This window comes from Limanda limanda, chromosome 13 (assembly GCF_963576545.1).
Source record: "Limanda limanda chromosome 13, fLimLim1.1, whole genome shotgun sequence".
NCBI lineage: Eukaryota > Metazoa > Chordata > Actinopteri > Pleuronectiformes > Pleuronectidae > Limanda > Limanda limanda.
The window spans coordinates 2407496-2428604 of NC_083648.1; the positions used below are offsets into that span (position 1 = coordinate 2407496).

General features: G+C 45.4%; 1 protein-coding gene across 2 annotated transcripts; it reads right to left on the minus strand.

Annotated features, from left to right (window-relative positions):
* Nucleotides 1–728: 728 nt before the first annotated feature.
* Nucleotides 729–21041, minus strand: LOC133018518 (WD repeat-containing protein 37). Of its 2 annotated transcripts, none has more exons than XM_061084894.1 (14): nt 20907–21041; nt 17673–17842; nt 11225–11321; nt 10691–10786; nt 10502–10566; nt 6064–6199; nt 5391–5462; nt 5197–5241; nt 4578–4654; nt 4223–4460; nt 3844–3985; nt 3431–3565; nt 2873–2987; nt 729–1701 (listed from the first exon to the last, which is right to left on the minus strand). In XM_061084894.1, exons 2-14 carry the CDS (start codon nt 17808–17810, stop codon nt 1570–1572), a joined length of 1488 nt encoding a protein of 495 aa, XP_060940877.1. In that variant the 5' UTR covers nt 17811–17842; nt 20907–21041; the 3' UTR covers nt 729–1569. The 2 variants fall into 2 exon arrangements, with proteins under 2 accessions (XP_060940877.1, XP_060940876.1); XM_061084893.1 differs by having other exon boundaries at nt 4223–4463.
* Between the last annotated feature and the right edge of the window lie 68 nt (nt 21042–21109).

Sequence of the window (21109 nt, forward strand, 5' to 3'; positions counted from 1 at the left end):
CACACGTGAGAACTACAGCCGCACCACGGCTACGCTGCAGTCCGGATTCAAACTGCCCACTACGGATTAAAACACGCTTTTAAACATCGACTTGTAACACCAGACACACACACGCACACACACACACGCACACACACAGACACACACATCATCTCAGCCTCTCCCATTCACTTGAACACGTGTTCAGTGTTTTCATGGCAGTGACGAAGCAAAGCAGGGACAGCGAACGCATCACGACACTCCTCCAGAGATTCGACTTGTTTTTAAAGTACCAAGACAAACATGACACTGACACAATCCCCACAACAGTGTTTCAACACTAACGACTAAAGGGCTCTGCCATGAATTACAAATAAAAACATTGCTATTATCTTTTTAACAATCGTGTTAAGTACGGATACAACAGCCAGGCCGGGCCTCAGAGGGTTTTATAAACCCGTTTTACACTGGACACCAATTATGACATATTTAGAATCAAGCCTTTTAAGTTAATCTAGAAATAAGTTTTGATCAAATTATAAAATGTGTTATTTTTCTGTGCAACGTGTCCAAAGCAATTAAACAGCGTCACTGGTACGTTCTCCTTCTTCGACAGGAGTTTGGATCGATGATCACTTTTCACCACGAGTTTTCTCTGTGGACTAAAGACTCATCATCAACTGTAAAAAGACAAGATGGACGAAACTCTTCCAGAAGTTTATCTTATCCCTCTGATGTTTGATCAGTTTGGTTTCAACTGGTTATTTGATGGTATAAAAGGTGCTGAGACGTGGTGATTGGTCGAGACCTCGATACCGAAGCTCCCTCCTGCACAGACTCCGCCTCCACATGACGTCAGAGAGCACAAGATGGCGGTACCCTGACATTTTGGTTATATTTTTGTACAACGGGAGGAGGTTACAGTCTAAATTACCTAACAAACATCTTGTTCGATCTTTTCCAAGTCACCACAGAAGAAGAACCAGACAAATTTCACGTTAAAGGAGAAAAGTAGAACTCTCCCCTCGTCCTACGTTCAGAAGCTGAAGTTATCTTTTCTAAAACAGGGTCTGGTATTTTTTCTAAAAGGTGCATTACTCGCTCAGTCAGACGTCTTCACACTGAGCAGGAGACACAACTAACTGTCACCTGACCAAACACAACAACACGTCTAAAAGCTTTTCTTAGGATAATGTGGATTATAGATGTGACGCTGTGGATCTCAGGTGTTAAAGTTCAAATCAACAAGCTAATCAAATATTAACTCCAGGTATAAACGACCCATAACTAATTAAACTAGTGGATTTTTCTGCCAAACTTGAAGATTATTTGTCTAACAGGTTAAATTAGCTTCAAGCAGGGGATGTGCAGCGCCTCACTTCCTCTCCTGTTAGAACTCTGTGCTTTTTTCACCAGTTTGGGTTTTGTTTCTGTTTTCTCACGTCGATGAATCGCCTCAACACACAGAAAACAAACAGTTGCGTTCGGGTTTATATCAGTGGTGGTGATTTCCAGACTGTTGGTTCCCTCCCAGGTGGCATGGAGCATCTGTCTTTGGTCGGAGTGTCACTGCGAGCGCACAGCAGGAGGTCACTTCTCCTGCAGCAGGGCGGGAATGTTGATGTTCCAGCCGATGGCCTGCCGGTCGAAGCCACAGCTGAACAGGTTGCAGGAGGCGTTGTCCTCACACCAGGCCGAGCAGCACACCATGCGCCGGTGACCCTGAGCACACACAGACACACAAACACAAACACAGCAACTGTTAGACACTGAGCACAAGGACGAGCTAAGTGCTGTGAGACAAACAAGAGAGTAAACAAATCAGAATTCATGTCCAGTGACGGATTAAATCAATGTTGAGAGTGAATGTTGCTGCAAATGCAAAATCTATGGAGCTAGAACAGTCTCATAAGTAATAAATGCACACAGAAATGAATACATGCGCAAAAAAGACCCACAAATGTATTTGGGGATTTATATATATATATGTGACTCAAAACACAAATACATTTTCAATGCACACACAAATATGTTTCATTCCATATATAAGTAAAAAAATTCACATGTAAAACATAAGATTCATAAACATATTTCCGATGCACACACAAATAGAAAATAAAATTACAAATATACGCATGTAAAAGTATTTGCAATCTTCATCAAATACATGTTTGGAGCTTGTTACATTCATATATAAACTGTTGGACCTGCATTTACAAAGTGCTTTTAATTTGTAAACCTCGCTGCATTTGTGTGTGAGACTTTTGAGACTCTCCTGACAGGAGCCTGATCCACAAATGCGTTTTTTCTAAGAGGGGATCGTCTGTAGCCAATCAGCTGTCTCACTGCTCCAAGCCAATCACGTGAGAGTGCCTCCACACGACGTCATTAAAACGCGCGCTGGAGGTTTTTTTCTAGAAAAACTTTACTAGCATAGTTATGCAGACAGTCTGTCTTTGTCAGGGTCTGTTCATTCCGGAGATCCAATGTGAGTAGAGTGGATTCATCAACGACATTTATCGGTTTATCAGGACTCAGTTTGCCTGTGGTGACTCTGTTGACTGGTGGGAGCCCTGACCCTGCAAGACTGTCCTGATCTTGATCACCTGACTATCTTATATATTTACATGTGTTCAGGTGTCTCTGAAAACCTTTGGAGGTGTTTTGGAACCTGATTCATTTACAGTCATGTGATCAAGATCCAGTTCGCAATAAAATCACCAGTAAAGTAATATTACTGCAGATGTAAATGTGGTTCACGTCGTTCTAGAATTCACTCAAAACTTTATATTTACATTTTTGAGGAGATACCTTAAAAGTTCGCTAATTTGACTGGGTGTGTGTGTGTGCGTGTGTGTGTGTGTGTGTGTGTGCGTCTCCTCCACTGACTCACCTGTCTGTTGGTCCGCGGGAGGCGAGCCAGCCGCACCCCCGACATGTCGAACAGTCGGACCTGCCGATTGTCGTGAGGGAGAGCGATGATTCTCTGGTTCACCGACACGCTGATCCTGAGCAGGAGGAACACACAAGCATCTCAACAGTGTAACACACACAGGTGTTATAACATAGGCAGCTCCACATCATGTAGTTATAGGCATCACACAAAAGATAACGTCATTTTTACAGTTTGAATGAACAAATCAGCTTTTCTTTGCCACAAATCAGCGCAAATGTAAATAAAATGCAAACAAGCGTTATTTTAGGGTTTTGATCTATTGGTCTGAAAGAGGAAAACTGAAACATTAATGTTAGTTGCAGCCTTTAAACTACAAAGTTTGTTTTCTACTGGAGAGACATTTGACCAGTGCTGCTTCAGTTTAACAACCTGGTTATTGACCTGATACGTTAACGACCAATGTAGTTTTTCACCTCGAGCATCTTATTATCCTCAAATGTTCTGTATAATTATCTGTGTAAAAATCATCCACAGTGAGTTTGTGTTTTGTGAGACCTGTTGACAGCCGAGTCGGTGCGGATGGTTGCTATGGGCGACCTCATGTTCTTCAGGTCCCACACTTTGACGGTTCGGTCGTCGCTACCGGACACGACGTTGTCTCCGACCGTGAAGACAGCCGACGTCACCGTGCTGCCGACCACAAGGACACGGGTGAGAAACAGAACCTGGTCAAGCATTTCCTCTTGAATCCCCAACAACTCTTTTATCTTGTTCAAAACAAATCAGTATTTAAAGTTCAGAGAGTAAAACTTCTCAGTAAAAAATGCAAATACAACCTTGATGCATCTACGTTCTAGTTCTTTGGCTGTTTATCGATAGTATTTGACCTCACATACATGTTGTCTGTCAGTGTGTGTGTCTGTGTGTATCTGTGTGTGTGTGTGTGTGTGTGTCTGTGTGAGACTGACTCGGTGTGTCCCTGGAACACGTTGACAGAGTGGATGGACGGATCTCTGAAGTCCCACAGTCTGAAGGTGGTGTCTCTGGACGAGGTGACCACCAGGCGTTGGGTGGGGTGTGTGCAGCAGTGGGTCAGCTCCTGGTCATGGCCTGGACACACACACACACAGACACACACACACACACGTACACACACAATGAAATAATTACCTTTTGTTGCACCCTGCAGTTAGTGGGGTAACTATTGCGCCCTCTGCTGGATTACAAGCCAAACTACTTCAATCTCCGTGTTGCATTTAAGAATTATTTTGTTCCTCACAGTCAAACAAATGTTTTAATTCTTAATAAAACCTCCCAACTTCAACACGATATTTTCCTTCCTCCTACCAGTGAGCGAGTGAACCAGCTCCGACGTCTCCACATCGTACAGGTTGGCGGCTCGATCCCAGGACGCCGTCACCACCTGTTTGCCCCCCACCAGCCAATCAGCAGCGATCACCACGCCCTGGTGGCTCCGCAGGGTCGTGGTCGCCACGCGGACGGACGGACAATCATTCGGACCCTCGACTTCGCCGTCGGGCTCGTCTTTATCCGAGAAGTCCACGTCGTCCTCACAGGGCGTCTGCTGCTGGTGCAGAAGAGACAGACGAGGGACGGATGAGACAGGGGACGGACGTTTAAACAACTCACGCAACATCAGAAGTAACACAGCAACACAAACTGAAGGACTGTTGATGCTCACGCTCATATCAGCAACAGGCTGTGGAGTGGGAAGCTGGACCTGGTACCTCCAGATGTGAGCGGTCTGGTCTCCGGAGGCTGAGGACGAGACAAGGGACAAAGACAAAGACATGAACTCTGGAGAACGTCCACAGAACAGGGTCCGGACATTCTCTGAACTCTGGATAATTCCAGGAGATTATATATAATTCAGTGCAGGTCTGAAAGAAGAGTCAAAATGACCTGTCTGAAACTATCACGGGAGAAAAACAACTATCTGCACGGGAGCAGCTGTGTAAAGACTCTTCTGTTTGTGTCTGCGATTCCACGTGTACAGTGAAATGTTATTACAAAATGAAAAATCCCATTTATCTAAATATCGATACCAGGACGTTCTGCATGGCTCATAATTGGGTCTTTCCAGAAAATAAAAGTACAGAAAAGGATAGTGTGTACAGTAAAATGTACAGAAAAGGATAGTGTATACAGTAAAATGTTATTACAAAATGAAAAATCCCACACATCTAAATATCGATACCAGGAGGTTCTGCATGGCTCATATTTGGGTCTTTCCAGAAAATAAAAGTTCAGAAAACGAAAGTGTGTTGATACCACATTGGATATTCAGGATGTTTCCTCACCTGTTAGAGCCATCTGCTCAGTCGGGTGGAACTTGATGGAGTTGACTGCGGAGACATGGTGAACTGTATTACTTCACAACAGACAACATTCTATTTACTTTCCATCACATTTTGAAATGGCCTTTAAAGAGACACTTGAAAGAACATGGCAGAATTCAAAAGCACACGTTTCATAACTTCTATCTAAGCTTTACCTGATCCTTGATGGCCCAGATACTTGAGGAGGCACTTCCCAGTCTCAATGCTCCACAGCATCGCAGTGTGGTCTGTTGGAAGACATTGTAAATGAAAAATCATTTTTTCATTTCTAATGGAGGGTAAAAAGTATGAAAGCAATGGCATATATTGTTAATTATTTATTGTACTGTTTTGTTTTGTGATGTGTATTCTGTGCAAGCACACCGAGAGCCACTTCACCATGTCAAATTCCTTGTTGTGTAAACTTACTTGGCCAATAAAACCTGATTCTGATTGGTCATCGTTTTTTTTAAAACTGTGGTTAAATCTGGTATGAAATAAATGTTTCAGCAAGCGGTCAAATAAGATAAAAGATGTTAAGGTTTGACTATAAATGTGAGATTTTAATCTATGTAGAAGCTGCAAAAACAAAGAGACAGATAGAAGTAACTGTCACAGCAGCTTCAATCATACATTTCCAGTTTCACATGAGGTCACCTTGACCTTTGACCCCTGAAATCTGATCCATTAAGTTTTGAGAAGAAGTGAAAACTGGTCAAAATATAAAGAAATCACACTAAAGGCTTTCTTAAGATATTGTTTTCACCCCAAAACATAATTCCTTCACCCACGAACGAAACCTGACAAAGACCGAACTGGTAAAATAATGATAATAAAATGAGTGACTACCTGCAGACGCTGTACCCAGCACCACGGGCTGAGTCCTGGTGACGCTGAGGTCCCAGATTCCATCTCTGTGGCCCACGTACTCCCGGACCAGCTGGCACACGGCTCGGGACGTGGTCGCCTTGAAACTGGAAACAATCTGACACGACAACAAACTCCAGTCAACACACAAACACCTGAAGACACAAAGCACAGCTGTGTCGCCGACAGGGCTCCTACACATCGTGACTCCTCCTCGTCTTTGGGTTGTGAAGTCTGACTTTACTGTGATTCTTAAATATCACTTTGACAGAAGTTATAGTCGAGTTGAAGAATGTAAATGATGCATATTTTGGGGCATTAGGAACATAGAGTATAAATAAAGATGGACGACATAATTAAAATACACATTAAATCAAATTCTGTCATTTGAGGTAGATCTCATCAAGTTTGGTTTTATAAATTATTTGATGATGTAAAAATGGGCTGAGATGCACTACTGCACAAATTGAACATTCATCTGTAAAGATATATATTTAGATGTATATATTTTATTTTCTATTTTAAATTTTTGATTTTCTATTTCATTGTTATTCTATTTTATTCTGTTTCTATTTTTATTTTATTTTTTTGGGTTGAAATTACTGAGCATTGCTTAAAGAGAGTGTGTGACCCAAGCATTTCATTGACAGTGACTACTTCATGTTATCTCTGTTCATTTGACAATAAAAAATCTTGAATCTTGAATGATTGACAGCTGAGACTGGCTCCTGATTGGTCGAGGGCGTGTATCACAGACTGACTCCATCTTGGATGTTTCAGCTTCATTTCAGGATGTCAGGCGGAAGTGGAGTCAGGCGTCGTCCATGTTGATTTACACTCTACGATTAAGACCCAACACTTTGCATCGTTATAGATTTGACTTCTACTTATAAATTATCATATTTTTGAGATGCTAGGGGTTAAAACTTCCCCAGACGTCTCCGGAGCTGTGTAGGAACCCTGGTCCGATGGAGGGAGGAAGCAGAGGAGCAGAACTGAGGAGCTGCTCAGCAGAGGGTCTGTGTAGTATTCCGGGGCTAAGAAGCTTTGCCTTATTACTGCGTTATTTATATCAGTCCTGGGTTCAAGAGGTTTTACCAAAAATATCTTTGTTGGTACAGTGTTTGTTTCAAGCTCATCTGGGGCATATGACGGGTGGGGTCGCCATTAACGCCACCCGTCTAATGTTCCATGTGCTTTAAAACAGTCACCACCACTGACCATCAACCCAGATCTGGTGGCGACACACTGCATCTTGCTTTTATCATACCAGGATTACTGTAAGTGCAAAACCGCAAGAAAGAAAAATCTGGAGGGGGCAAAAAATACAGAGTTACGGTGAGACAGCGGAAAAAGGCCGGTGATTATTAAGAGTCGAGAGGAGTTGTGGTCGAGGTGTTTACATTGAAGATAGGGATGATACAAACTGGACTCTTGGTTGGTTTTGGACAGAGGCCGCTAAGTAAGTTCCAACTGAAAGGAAGCAGGAGATCACAGAGAACAGCATCATTCACCCGTCAAACCTTATCATCTGTTGAACCAAAGATATTCAACGACCGACAGTAGAAATAAAAAATAGACAACGAAGATCACATGATGAAAAACACCATAAAGGTGGCTGCTGGTTTGTTAGCACAGATTAGCAATAGATTAACATTTCTTTATGCAACGAGCACGTATTTCCCATCTTGATATTTGTTTTATTTACATTCCACAAAGCACGAGTTCTCTAAGCTGAAGTTGGTTTGTTTGATGATGTGAAGATGAGGGAGGAGTCGACCCAGGTAAAGGTCTTTGCACATTATCCTGTGATTCATATTTGTCGAACCTGTATCCAGACAAATGAAGCTTTCACATCAGCGTGGGGAATTTTCACTGATTCTGGGACGGTTTATTGCAGATTAAATTTTTCAGACTGTCATTTTTCCAGTGTTTTGCTTCAAACATGTACATATTAAACCAGAAAGCGAGTTTCTGACAACATCACATTTTGAACAACTTACAAAGTCATTTTTTTCCAGTTAGCTGCTGTGATGTAGCCGACTGGAAGCTGTGATCCAGACAAAGGCGCCACAGCCACGACTGTTTAAAAGCGAATTAATTACCTAAAATTAATTACATAAAACTATGATCTTGGTTTGAGTTGTTTCAGCAGTTTCTTCTCTATGTGCTGAAGCGGCTGTGATACAGTTAAAGCTCCTGAACCAGTGAAACTCCACATGTTCTCCTCCACTAGCATCACTTGTCCCTCCAGTACATCTCTCTGCAGCTCGGCGCTCAAGCTTTAATGTGAATAGTCAGGCTCGTCGAAATTCACCTGGGAATCATTCGTAATTTCATTCACATCATTCATTTGCGTTGCTGATTATGTGCAAAGGCCTTAACTTGAGTGTGTCCTGCTGTGCTGAGAATGATGATGAATCCAGAACTTGTTAAATGAAACACGGATGGTTTATTGGTGTTGCGTTGAACAAGGAAGCAACAGGGAATGTGAGGTTCAAGGAAAACATGAAGAACTGCAAAAGAAGCTCAAGGTAAGTGAACAGTGAATATAAAGCACCCAGCGGTTAATGCCCTTCAGTGTGTAGTCTGCTCTGGCCACATCAAGATTTGACTTGATTCACAGTAAATCTATATTGTAGATGTCTTTTAAAACAACTTGTTTTCTGGGTGATAGAAAAGAGGCTAAAGGCTAAATGGATGCAAGTGAGCTGTCACATGTTAAATCCCTGAGAAAAATCTCATGATTGGAAAGAAACACATTTGTTCTTCAGGATCTGAGCATCAGCCCATTCAATTTAACCCATTTAACCTGGATCCACTCAAAGGTTTCTTCCTTGGGACATCTGATCCCTCACCCCCCCACAAAATGTCATGGAAATCGGTTAAGTAGTTTTTGTGTAATCGAGCACATTCCTCTGCCGAGGCCCATCAGATCATTAGATTCAATCAAGCTGCAGCAAACTTCACACGGTCATAAATATCAATCAGCCTCAGAAGAAATTCCCTCAAGACGCTCCTGAGACTTTGCCTTCCCAAGAGTGGGATGGGCGGACGCAGGAAAACATGATGTCTCCAACCGCTGACGCCAGATAAAAACACACAGGCACACTTTGGGGGCTGATATCCATGAGTGTGTGCAGCTGGTTTGAAATTAAAGATGTATAATGTAAAGGTTCTTCATTAAAAATATCCCAAAACAACTTGACCTATGTTGTATATTTATTCGCAGCCGATTGCTGCTTAATACAACTTGAATACATGACCTCACCTGGGAACAGGATTTCATTGGTAATGGCAATGATGACAACAACTGCCATGATCCCATGAAGTCATCCAACAAGGCCTTTTGTTAAATAGTTGTGATTAAGAAACCCCTAGTGGCTGAAGATTCATAATTCACCTTTAAGTGAACTGTTGGGTCGTGGCGGAGGCACCGAGTCATACCGTTCTAGTTTTATTTCAAGATCAATGTCCTGAAGAACAAAAGATGTGTCGATATCTGATTTAATATCTGTCAACAGCCCAAAAAAGATATGAAAGAAGCTAAATCAGATACGGCCAAGCAGCGACCAGCAGACCACACACTCGTCAAAATGAAGCCATGATCTAAAGCAGGCAGCGAAGGCTCCTCCTACATGAGTATGATATTAATAAAGGTAACCACTGCTTCATGTTCTTGATGTCTCCAGAGTGTACCAGTATGTGAATGCCAACAAGTAGCCAAATCAAAATGAAGGGAGCAACTGAAAAGTTCTGTTAGTGAGAAAACCAGGTCGAGTTTCATCTCACACAGAAACAAAGAGCTGGAACTCCTACATTTGAATGACCAGGTCTCGTGGGGAGGGGGAGTCGTCCCCCTGGCTGGGCTGCTCATGCATATTGGCACACAAGGGGGAGAAATCATCAATGAATTACCCATGAGTCTCCGCCCCACAACTCCCAGCCGGTTTTGCTGAAGTTGCGGGTTCCGCCTACTCTGGCGTGGCAAGAATTAGAACGCGGCTACGAGCAGAAAAGGTGAGAGAGACACAAGTTCTTCTCTGAAACATTCAGAAGTGTTACTGGAAAACAACGAGGCCAATTTAACCTATTAAACCATTTGGTATTCAGTAAAAAGTCAATTAAGATTTTCTCTGCTGCACTGACACTGTAATATTAACATAATAATTTACCGACTTATCAATTGAGTGATAGAAATCAACAAATATGAGCCTGATCGACATATCGGTGTATCTGTGATTCTGTTTGCCGATATGGAAACTTATATTCTCATAATGATAATGGACTGGCAACAGATCATACACAAAAGCAGACTTAAACAACTGACAAATATACAATAATCATTTCACTATTTAATTCACGAAACCTTCATTCCCCTGCAAAAAAAGTTATGAGAAGAAATGAATAAAACACTCACTTTGCTGGTGGAAGCCTTGTAGGTGGTCTTCAGTTTCTGAGACAGCTGACTCGTGCTGTGACTCGCTGCGAGTTAATGTCAGAGAAATCATAATTAATAAGAGAAATAGCTGCAGCCACTGTTTACATTTCACGATACATGCACCGTTCAAAATGATGAAAACCCAGAGGAGTATGAAGTGCTGCTCACCTTTTGTTTTCAGAGCTCCTTTGGCTAAATCTGCTCCCTCGAAGGTTTGTCCGTCCGGAGCCAGGCGGTCGTTCAGCGTCTCGATTTCTCTGCGTACTGAGGAGGTCAAAGGTCACTGGTTCAAAATGAGACTGACTAGAAATGAGAAGCTTCTGGCTGCACGTTGGTAATCTAGTGTTTATTATTTATTTTACCACAAGATGTCACTACATTCCACACACTGAATCTTTAGATATAAAGGGCCCATTCTCGGGTAAAGAAAACAATCCGTACAATTTAGATGATTTTAACACCAGTGAAAACATCCCTGTGATTATTTCATATTCAATATCGGCCAGAATATCCTTCCTAAATCTCACAAATGACACCATTTCAGTTGTTTGATTAAATTCTGATTGAAACCCTCAGTTGGAAATTTTATATATTTAAAAGTCTTAAAGTAAATTGTGTTCTCCGTGTGATGATAACCGAGAAACCAAGAATATTAAATATTTTATTGAAACCACAGCCATTCTGCAATTTGTGATAACTCACACTCCAGGTTTTCTATGTAGAGGTTTTCAAACTCCCTCTCGATCTGGCTGAACAGGTCCAGCAGGTTGCTCCTCAGAGACAGGGGCAGTTTGGAGTCCTGCAGGGAGAGAACGAGGAGAAGAGTGAACGACCTGGATCTCCACCGAGGAGGTGAGAGGCTGATCAGCTGAGGAGAGGTCAGGGTGAAGGACACAGGTGTTTCAGGCTCCAGCCACACTCTAGATACGTCTGGCGCCCACTAGGGACGGGAATCGGCAGGGACCTCCCGATACGACCACGATACTTAGCCGGCGATACGATATGTATTGCGATTCGATATTACAATTTCCTGGGATTTCTTTTGGTTATTTTTTTGTTTTTTAAATACTGGACCATGGGAAAATGTTGAATCATACCTTCAAATACAACACAGTCAAATTCACTTAGAGCTTTACCAGTTTTATTTCAAATATTAACATTAACTTAATGACTGCCGGGCAGCCAATAGAGAATATAAATAAAAATGTGCCCTATTATTGTATAACCTCTGTCAACTGCACACAAACTGACAGATTAAGAAATGTATGCCACTTAGGCTACTTTTAACCAATAAATAAAAGGTAAATTAAATAGAATGAATAAAAGTTTAATTAAAATATAAACTTTGAAATAAACAAAAAGTAGGCTATTGTTGTTTGCATGTAGGCGATGCAAAGCTAGTGCTTGGGTATGTTTAGATTCTTGTGCAAAAACAAGAGCTGGTCAACATGCTCTGGGGTGATGTTGCTCCCCCCATATATCCCCCCCGGTATAAACCAATAAATATGTTTTAAAAAAAAAATAAGATTTAATTTAAAAAAAAATCGATTTGGGAGGCAGCATGGCGATTTAAATCGTTATTCACAAGAATCCCGATTTGTTACTGAATCGATTTTCCCCCCACCCCTAGCGTCCACACTACTCCGCTGAGACAGAGACTTTTGGAAACGCTGCTAAACCTGTGTTGTTTTCAAACCTCTTGGGCGGAAACGAAGATGTTTGGAAACAGAGACCTACACTCAGTCTCTCACGACCGCTTTGTTGTCACGATGTAGCCTCCTCTGATTCGTCAGGCTCTCATCGCTTGAGCCTCTTTCAGACGAAACCCTCAGCTTCCAGTGAGGAACACAACATGGAGGATCCATTACAAGTGTCACTGACCCTGTTGTTTAGTTAAACTCTGGATTATTTACAAGGACACAACTGTTTACATGTGGAGGAGACAGACAAGGCCTCTAGAAGAGCTGAGACTTGCGGGTCATGTGGGCAGGGTGGGCGCTCTAAGCAGATAACTCGTCTAAAGAGGAGGTCACACATCCAGGGCGGCCTAGGGCTTAGTATGGACGAGGATTAATGTTCCTACAAAGCCAAAGAGCTTGTGTGGACAGAGAGTCGTAGCAGCAGCACGGCTGAAGCTTCAGTTCGAGGCCGACTGTGTCTTTTTAACCCTCATTTGACCCGGAGGACACAGGGAGGCGTGGCAGAGACAGCACGACATTCCAGGGTTACATAGTTATACAAATAAACACACAATTAAAGAAAGTAGAGATTGTTGAAAGCAGATTCAGCAGATTGAGGAACTGGAGTCGCATCTGCACTCATGAGTGAGGCAGGTTATTATCAGAGCTTTGAATTATCCTTCGGAGACAAAATTATGAAACTGGAAACAGTTCTGGAGGAAATGGACGGAGACTTGAACAGCTGTGAAGCGACTGTTGGGACACAGCTTCTGATTCAGGTGAAATCAAGACCACACAACACATTTACTAAATACCAATCAAACCTAATCTATACCAAGCTAAATGAGCTAGCTCTAGAAACTATAAGGGGAGTGACACTTAAGTCTCAAACACGGGGACGCAACACCTGAAACTTACCTCCATTCTCATGAAAGACTCCAGATTATCAGGGGACTGGGACCAAAAAGGACCAGAGTGGAGAGAGACAGTCACGAGAAAAGGATAAAACTGTTCAGATAGAAATCCAGCTCCTGTCACAGTGACTGCGTGATTATTATTATTATTATTATTTATTTATTTTAAATGAAGCGTCGACAAAGGAAACTCAGCTCACCCATAACATTGTGTTGGTAAATAACCATAACTTGCTCAACTTTCAACCGATTTTTAAACGGTTTGGTTTGTTATAAACGTCAGAGATGTAGATATGACACTGCATACATTTGAATAATTATTTTCTAAAAAATGTAATAATTTATACAGTGTCATAGCTACATCTCTGACGTTTATAACAAACCAAACCGTTTAAAAATCGGTTGAAAATTGAGCAAGTTATGGTTATTTACCAACTACCAACACAATGTTATGGGTGAGCGAGCTGCCCCCTAGCAAGATGGCCGCCATGTGGTGACGTCCGGATCTATCAAACGAGACATCTAGTCTTTATGGATACTACGACAGAGCACATACGTGTTGGAGGCTTCAACAGAAACACTACTTCCTGTCAATTTGGCACCTCCAGCATGTCTCTCTGTGAGTGTGAATGAGGAGGACTGTCCTCACCTGTCCCTCTAGCATGTCTCTCTGTGAGTGTGAATGAGGAGGACTGTCCTCACCTGTCCCTCTAGCATGTCTCTCTGTGAGTGTGAATGAGGAGTGTCCTCACCTGTCCCTCCAGCATGTCTCTCTGTGAGTGTGAATGAGGAGGCGTGTCCTCACCTGTCCCTCCAGCATGTCTCTCTGTGAGTGTGAATGAGGAGGCGTGTCCTCACCTGTCCCTCCAGCATGTCTCTCTGTGAGTGTGAATGAGGAGGCGTGTCCTCACCTGTCCCTCCAGCATGTCTCTCTGTGAGTGTGAATGAGGAGACGTGTCCTCACCTGTCCCTCCAGCATGTCTCTCTGTGAGTGTGAATGAGGAGGACTGTCCTCACCTGTCCCTCCAGCATGTCTCTCTGTGAGTGTGAATGAGGAGGATTGTCCTCACCTGTCCCTCCAGCATGTCTCTCTGTGAGTGTGAATGAGGAGGACTGTCCTCACCTGTCCCTCCAGCATGTCTCTCTGTGAGTGTGAATGAGGAGGACTGTCCTCACCTGTCCCTCCAGCATGTCTCTCTGTGAGTGTGAATGAGGAGGCGTGTCCTCACCTGTCCCTCCAGCATGTCTCTCTGTGAGTGTGAATGAGGACTGTCCTCACCTGTCCCTCCAGCATGTCTCTCTGTGAGTGTGAATGAGGACTGTCCTCACCTGTCCCTCCAGCATGTCTCTCTGTGAGTGTGAATGAGGAGGATTGTCCTCACCTGTCCCTCCAGCATGTCTCTCTGTGAGTGTGAATGAGGAGGACTGTCCTCACCTGTCCCTCCAGCATGTCTCTCTGTGAGTGTGAATGAGGAGGCGTGTCCTCACCTGTCCCTCCAGCATGTCTCTCTGTGAGTGTGAATGAGGACTGTCCTCACCTGTCCCTCCAGCATGTCTCTCTGTGAGTGTGAATGAGGAGGCGTGTCCTCACCTGTCCCTCCAGCATGTCTCTCTGTGAGTGTGAATGAGGAGGCGTGTCCTCACCTGTCCCTCCAGCATGTCTCTCTGTGAGTGTGAATGAGGAGGCGTGTCCTCACCTGTCCCTCCAGCATGTCTCTCTGTGAGTGTGAATGAGGAGGACTGTCCTCACCTGTCCCTCCAGCATGTCTCTCTGTGAGTGTGAATGAGGAGGACTGTCCTCACCTGTCCCTCCAGCATGTCTCTCTGTGAGTGTGAATGAGGAGGACTGTCCTCACCTGTCCCTCCAGCATGTCTCTCTGTGAGTGTGAATGAGGAGGATTGTCCTCACCTGTCCCTCCAGCATGTCTCTCTGTGAGTGTGAATGAGAAGGATTGTCCTCACCTGTCCCTCCAGCATGTCTCTCTGTGAGTGTGAATGAGGAGGACTGTCCTCACCTGTCCCTCCAGCATGTCTCTCAGTGAGTCTGAATGAGGAGGACTGTCCTCACCTGTCCCTCCAGCATGTCTCTCTGTGAGTGTGAATGAGGAGGCGTGTCCTCACCTGTCCCTCCAGCATGTCTCTATGTGAGTGTGAATGAGGAGGCGTGTCCTCACCTGTCCCTCCAGCATGTCTCTCTGTGAGTGTGAATGAGGAGGACTGTCCTCACCTGTCCCTCCAGCATGTCTCTCTGTGAGTGTGAATGAGGAGGCGTGTCCTCACCTGTCCCTCCTGCATGTCTCTCTGTGAGTGTGAATGAGGAGGCGTGTCCTCACCTGTCCCTCCAGCATGTCTCTCTGTGAGTGTGAATGAGGAGGAGTGTCCTCACCTGTCCCTCCAGCATGTCTCTCTGTGAGTGTGAATGAGGAGGAGTGTCCTCACCTGTCCCTCCAGCATGTCTCTCTGTGAGTGTGAATGAGGAGGAGTGTCCTCACCTGTCCCTCCAGCATTTCTCTCTGTGAGTGTGAATGAGGAGGACTGTCCTCACCTGTCCCTCCAGCATGTCTCTCTGTGAGTGTGAATGAGGAGGATTGTCCTCACCTGTCCCTCCAGCATGTCTCTCTGTGAGTGTGAATGAGGAGGATTGTCCTCACCTGTCCCTCCAGCATGTCTCTCTGTGAGTGTGAATGAGGAGGACTGTCCTCACCTGTCCCTCCAGCATGTCTCTCTGTGAGTGTGAATGAGGAGACGTGTCCTCACCTGTCCCTCCAGCATGTCTCTCTGTGAGTGTGAATGAGGAGGACTGTCCTCACCTGTCCCTCCAGCATGTCTCTCTGTGAGTGTGAATGAGGAGGACTGTCCTCACCTGTCCCTCCAGCATGTCTCTCTGTGAGTGTGAATGAGGAGGCGTGTCCTCACCTGTCCCTCCAGCATGTCTCTCTGTGAGTGTGAATGAGGAGGACTGTCCTCACCTGTCCCTCCAGCATGTCTCTCTGTGAGTGTGAATGAGGAGGCGTGTCCTCACCTGTCCCTCCTGCATGTCTCTCTGTGAGTGTGAATGAGGAGGCGTGTCCTCACCTGTCCCTCCAGCATGTCTCTCTGTGAGTGTGAATGAGGAGGAGTGTCCTCACCTGTCCCTCCAGCATGTCTCTCTGTGAGTGTGAATGAGGAGGATTGTCCTCACCTGTCCCTCCAGCATGTCTCTCTGTGAGTGTGAATGAGGAGGACTGTCCTCACCTGTCCCTCCAGCATGTCTCTCTGTGAGTGTGAATGAGGAGGCGTGTCCTCACCTGTCCCTCCTGCATGTCTCTCTGTGAGTGTGAATGAGGAGGCGTGTCCTCACCTGTCCCTCCAGCATGTCTCTCTGTGAGTGTGAATGAGGAGGAGTGTCCTCACCTGTCCCTCCAGCATGTCTCTCTGTGAGTGTGAATGAGGAGGAGTGTCCTCACCTGTCCCTCCAGCATGTCTCTCTGTGAGTGTGAATGAGGAGGAGTGTCCTCACCTGTCCCTCCAGCATGTCTCTCTGTGAGTGTGAATGAGGAGGACTGTCCTCACCTGTCCCTCCAGCATGTCTCTCTGTGAGTGTGAATGAGGAGGCGTGTCCTCACCTGTCCCTCCAGCATGTCTCTCTGTGAGTGTGAATGAGGAGGACTGTCCTCACCTGTCCCTCCAGCATGTCTCTCTGTGAGTGTGAATGAGGAGGACTGTCCTCACCTGTCCCTCCAGCATGTCTCTCTGTGAGTGTGAATGAGGAGGCGTGTCCTCACCTGTCCCTCCAGCATGTCTCTCTGTGAGTGTGAATGAGGAGGACTGTCCTCACCTGTCCCTCCAGCATGTCTCTCTGTGAGTGTTAATGAGGAGGAGTGTCCTCACCTGTCCCTCCAGCATGTCTCTCTGTGAGTGTTAATGAGGAGGAGTGTCCTCACCTGTCCCTCCAGCATGTCTCTCTGTGAGTGTGAATGAGGAGGCGTGTCCTCACCTGTCCCTCCAGCATGTCTCTCTGTGAGTGTGAATGAAGAGGACTGTCCTCACCTGTCCCTCCAGCATGTCTCTCTGTGAGTGTGAATGAGGAGGACTGTCCTCACCTGTCCCTCCAGCATGTCTCTCTGTGAGTGTGAATGAGGAGGATTGTCCTCACCTGTCCCTCCAGCATGTCTCTCTGTGAGTGTGAATGAGGAGGACTGTCCTCACCTGTCCCTCCAGCATGTCTCTGTGAGTGTGAATGAGGAGGACTGTCCTCACCTGTCCCTCCAGCATGTCTCTCTGTGAGTGTGAATGAGGAGGCGTGTCCTCACCTGTCCCTACAGCTTGTCTCTCTGTGAGTGTGAATGAGGAGGAGTGTCCTCACCTGTCCCTCCAGCATGTCTCTCTGTGAGTGTGAATGAGGAGGCGTGTCCTCACCTGTCCCTCCAGCATGTCTCTCTGTGAGTGTGAATGAGGAGGACTGTCCTCACCTGTCCCTCCAGCATGTCTCTCTGTGAGTGTGAATGAGGAGGCGTGTCCTCACCTGTCCCTCCAGCATGTCTCTCTGTGAGTGTGAATGAGGAGGCGTGTCCTCACCTGTCCCTCCAGCATGTCTCTCTGCAGGCCGGAGCGCTCCTGCTCCGTGCTGTTTGTCCTGCGGATGGACAGACTGTGGGACTTCCTCTTCGTCTTGGCCTGGCGAGCGGCGGCGCTGCTCCCGCTCTCCACCGGCATCCCTCCTTCCTGTCCGGGCGAGACCCCCCCGCCTGAAAGAGTGAGGTCACAGGAGAGAAGGTCACCTCGGGGTCAAGGAGAGAAGGTCACCTCAGGGTCAAGGAGAGAAGGTCACCTCGGGGTCAAGAGGGCAACTGGGACTGAGTGACATGATGTTGTGGGTCAGTGTTGTGTAGATGAGTGACATGATGTTGTGGGTCAGTGTTGATGAGTGACATGTTGTGGGTCAGTGTTGTGTAGATGAGTGACATGATGTTGTGGGTCAGTGTTTTGTAGATGAATGACATGTTGTGGGTCAGTGTTGTGTAGATGCGTGACATGATATTGTGGGTCAGTGTTGTGTAGATGCGTGACATGATATTGTGGGTCAGTGTTGTGTAGATGAGTGACATGATGTTGTGGGTCAGTGTTGTGTAGATGAATGACATGATGTTGTGGGTCAGTGTTGTGTAGATGAATGACATGTTGTGGGTCAGTGTTGTGTAGATGAGTGACATGATGTTGTGTAGATGAGTGACATGATGTTGTGGGTCAGTGTTTTGTAGATGAGTGACATGATGTTGTGGGTCAGTGTTGTGTAGATGAGTGACATGATGTTGTGGGTCAGTGTTGTGTAGATGAATGACATGTTGTGGGTCAGTGTTGTGTAGATGAGTGACATGATGTTGTGGGTCAGTGTTGTGTAGATGAGTGACATGATGTTGTGGGTCAGTGTTGTGTAGATGAGTGACATGATGTTGTGTAGATGAGTGACATGATGTTGTGGGTCAGTGTTGTGTAGATGAGTGACATGATGTTGTGGGTCAGTGTTGTGTAGATGAGTGACATCGAGTTGTGGGTCAGTGTTGTGTAGAAGAGTGACATGATGTTGTGGGTCAGTGTTGTGTAGACGAGTGACATGATGTTGTTGGTCAGTTTTGTGTAGATAAGTGACATGATGTTGTTGGTCAGTTTTGTGTAGATAAGTGACATGTTGTGGGTCAGTGCTGTGCAGATGAGTGACATGATGTTGTGGGTCAGTGTTGTGTAGATGAGTGACATGATGTTGTTGGTCAGTTTTGTGTAGATAAGTGACATGATGTTGTTGGTCAGTTTTGTGTAGATAAGTGACATGTTGTGGGTCAGTGCTGTGCAGATGAGTGACATGATGTTTAGGGTCAGTGTTGTGTAGATGAATGACATGATGTTGTGGGTCAGTGTTGTGTAGATGAATGACATGATGTTGTGGGTCAGTGTTGTGTAGATGAGTGACATGATGTTGTGGGTCAGTGTTGTGTAGATGAGTGACATGATGTTGTGGGTCAGTGTTGTGTAGATGAGTGACATGGTGTTGTGGGTCAGTGTTGTGTAGTTGAGTGACATGATGTTGTGGGTCAGTGTTGTGTAGATGAGTGACATGATGTTGTGGGTCAGTGTTGTGTAGATGAGTGACATGATGTTGTGGGTCAGTGTTGTGTAGATGAGTGACATGATGTTGTGGGTCAGTGTTGTGTAGATGAGTGACATGATGTTGTGGGTCAGTGTTGTGTAGATGAGTGACATGATGTTGTGGGTCAGTGTTGTGTAGATGAGTGACATGATGTTGTGGGTCAGTTTTGTGTAGATGAGTGACATGTTGTGGGTCAGTGTTGTGTAGATGAGTAACATGATGTTGTGGGTCAGTGGTGTGTAGATGAGTGACATGATGTTGTGGGTCAGTGTTGTGTAGATGAGTAACATGATGTTGTGGGTCAGTGTTGTGTAGATGAGTGACATGATGTTGTGGGTCAGTGGTGTGTAGATGAGTGACATGATGTTGTGGGTCAGTGTTGTGTAGATGAGTGACATGATGCTGTGGGTCAGTGTTGTGTAGATGAGTGACATGATGTTGTGGGTCAGTGTTGTGTAGATGAGTGACATGCTGTTGTGGGTCAGTGTTGTGTAGATAAGTGACATGATGTTGTGGGTCAGTGTTGTGTAGATGAGTGACATGATGTTGAGGGTCAGTGTTGTGTAGATGAGTGACATGATGTTGTGGGTCAGTGTTGTGTAGATGAGTGACATGATGTTGTGGGTCAGTGTTGTGTAGATGAGTGACATGATGTTGTGGGTCAGTGTTGTGTAGATGAGTGACATGGAGTTGTGGGTCAGTGTTGTGTAGATGAGTGCCATGATGTTGTGTGTCAGTGTTGTGTAGATGAGTGACATGGAGCTGTGGGTCAGTGTTGTGTAGAAGAGTGACATGATGTTGAGGGTCAGTGTTTTGTAGATGAGTGACATGTTGTGGGTCAGTGTTGTGTAGATGAGTGACATGTTGTGGGTCAGGGTTGTGTAGATGAGTGACATGATGTTGTGGGTCAGTGTTGTGTAGATGAGTGACATGATGTTGTGGGTCAGGGTTGTGTAGAGTGACATGATGTTGTGGGTCAGTGTTGTGTAGATGAGGGACATGATGTTGTGGGTCAGTGTTGTGTAGATGAGTGACATGTTGTGGGTCAGTGTTGTGTAGATGAGTTACATGATGTTGAGGGTCAGTGTTGTGTAGATGAGTAACACGATGTTGTGGGTCAGTGTTGTGTAGATGAGTGACATGATGTTGTGGGTCAGGGTTGTGTAGAGTGACATGATGTTGTGGGTCAGTGTTGTGTAGATGAGTGGCATGATGTTGTGGGTCAGTGTTGTGTAGATGAGTGACATGATGTTGTGGGTCAGTGTTGTGTAGATGAGTGACATGATGTGGGTCAGTGTTGTGTAGATGAGTGACATGATGTTGTGGGTCAGTGTTGTGTAGATGAGTGACATGATGTTGTGGGTCAGTGTTGTGTAGATGAGTGACATGATGTTGTGGGTTAGTGTTGTGTAGATGAGTGACATGATGTTGTGGGTCAGTGTTGTGTAGATGAGTGACATGATGTGGGTCATTGATGTGTAGATGTTGTGGGTCAGAACGTCACACCTTCATGTCGGAGGACAAACACACAAAGTCCACTCAGCACCTGCGAGTGAGGGAGGAGACGATGCTCCGCCCAAGCTAATCCCAGCTAGCTAGCTGTTAGCCGTTAGCTGCTAACAGGCTAACGGCGGAGAACAGCCTGCCCCCGCGGGGACTCCACTCACCGGAACAGCCTGCCGGTACACGGTTCGATTCCCGGTGGTCTCTGGAGGTGTCCGCTCCTCCTCACATGTTCCGTGGCGGGAGAAACGAGCCTGTTTCCTGCAGACCCCGAGTGGACGAGCCCCGCTACAAGGGGAAGATCATGACGCTGCTTCCGGCTCCTTCGCAGTAAAAGCCCATCGAGCTCGAATCAGAACGCGTCATA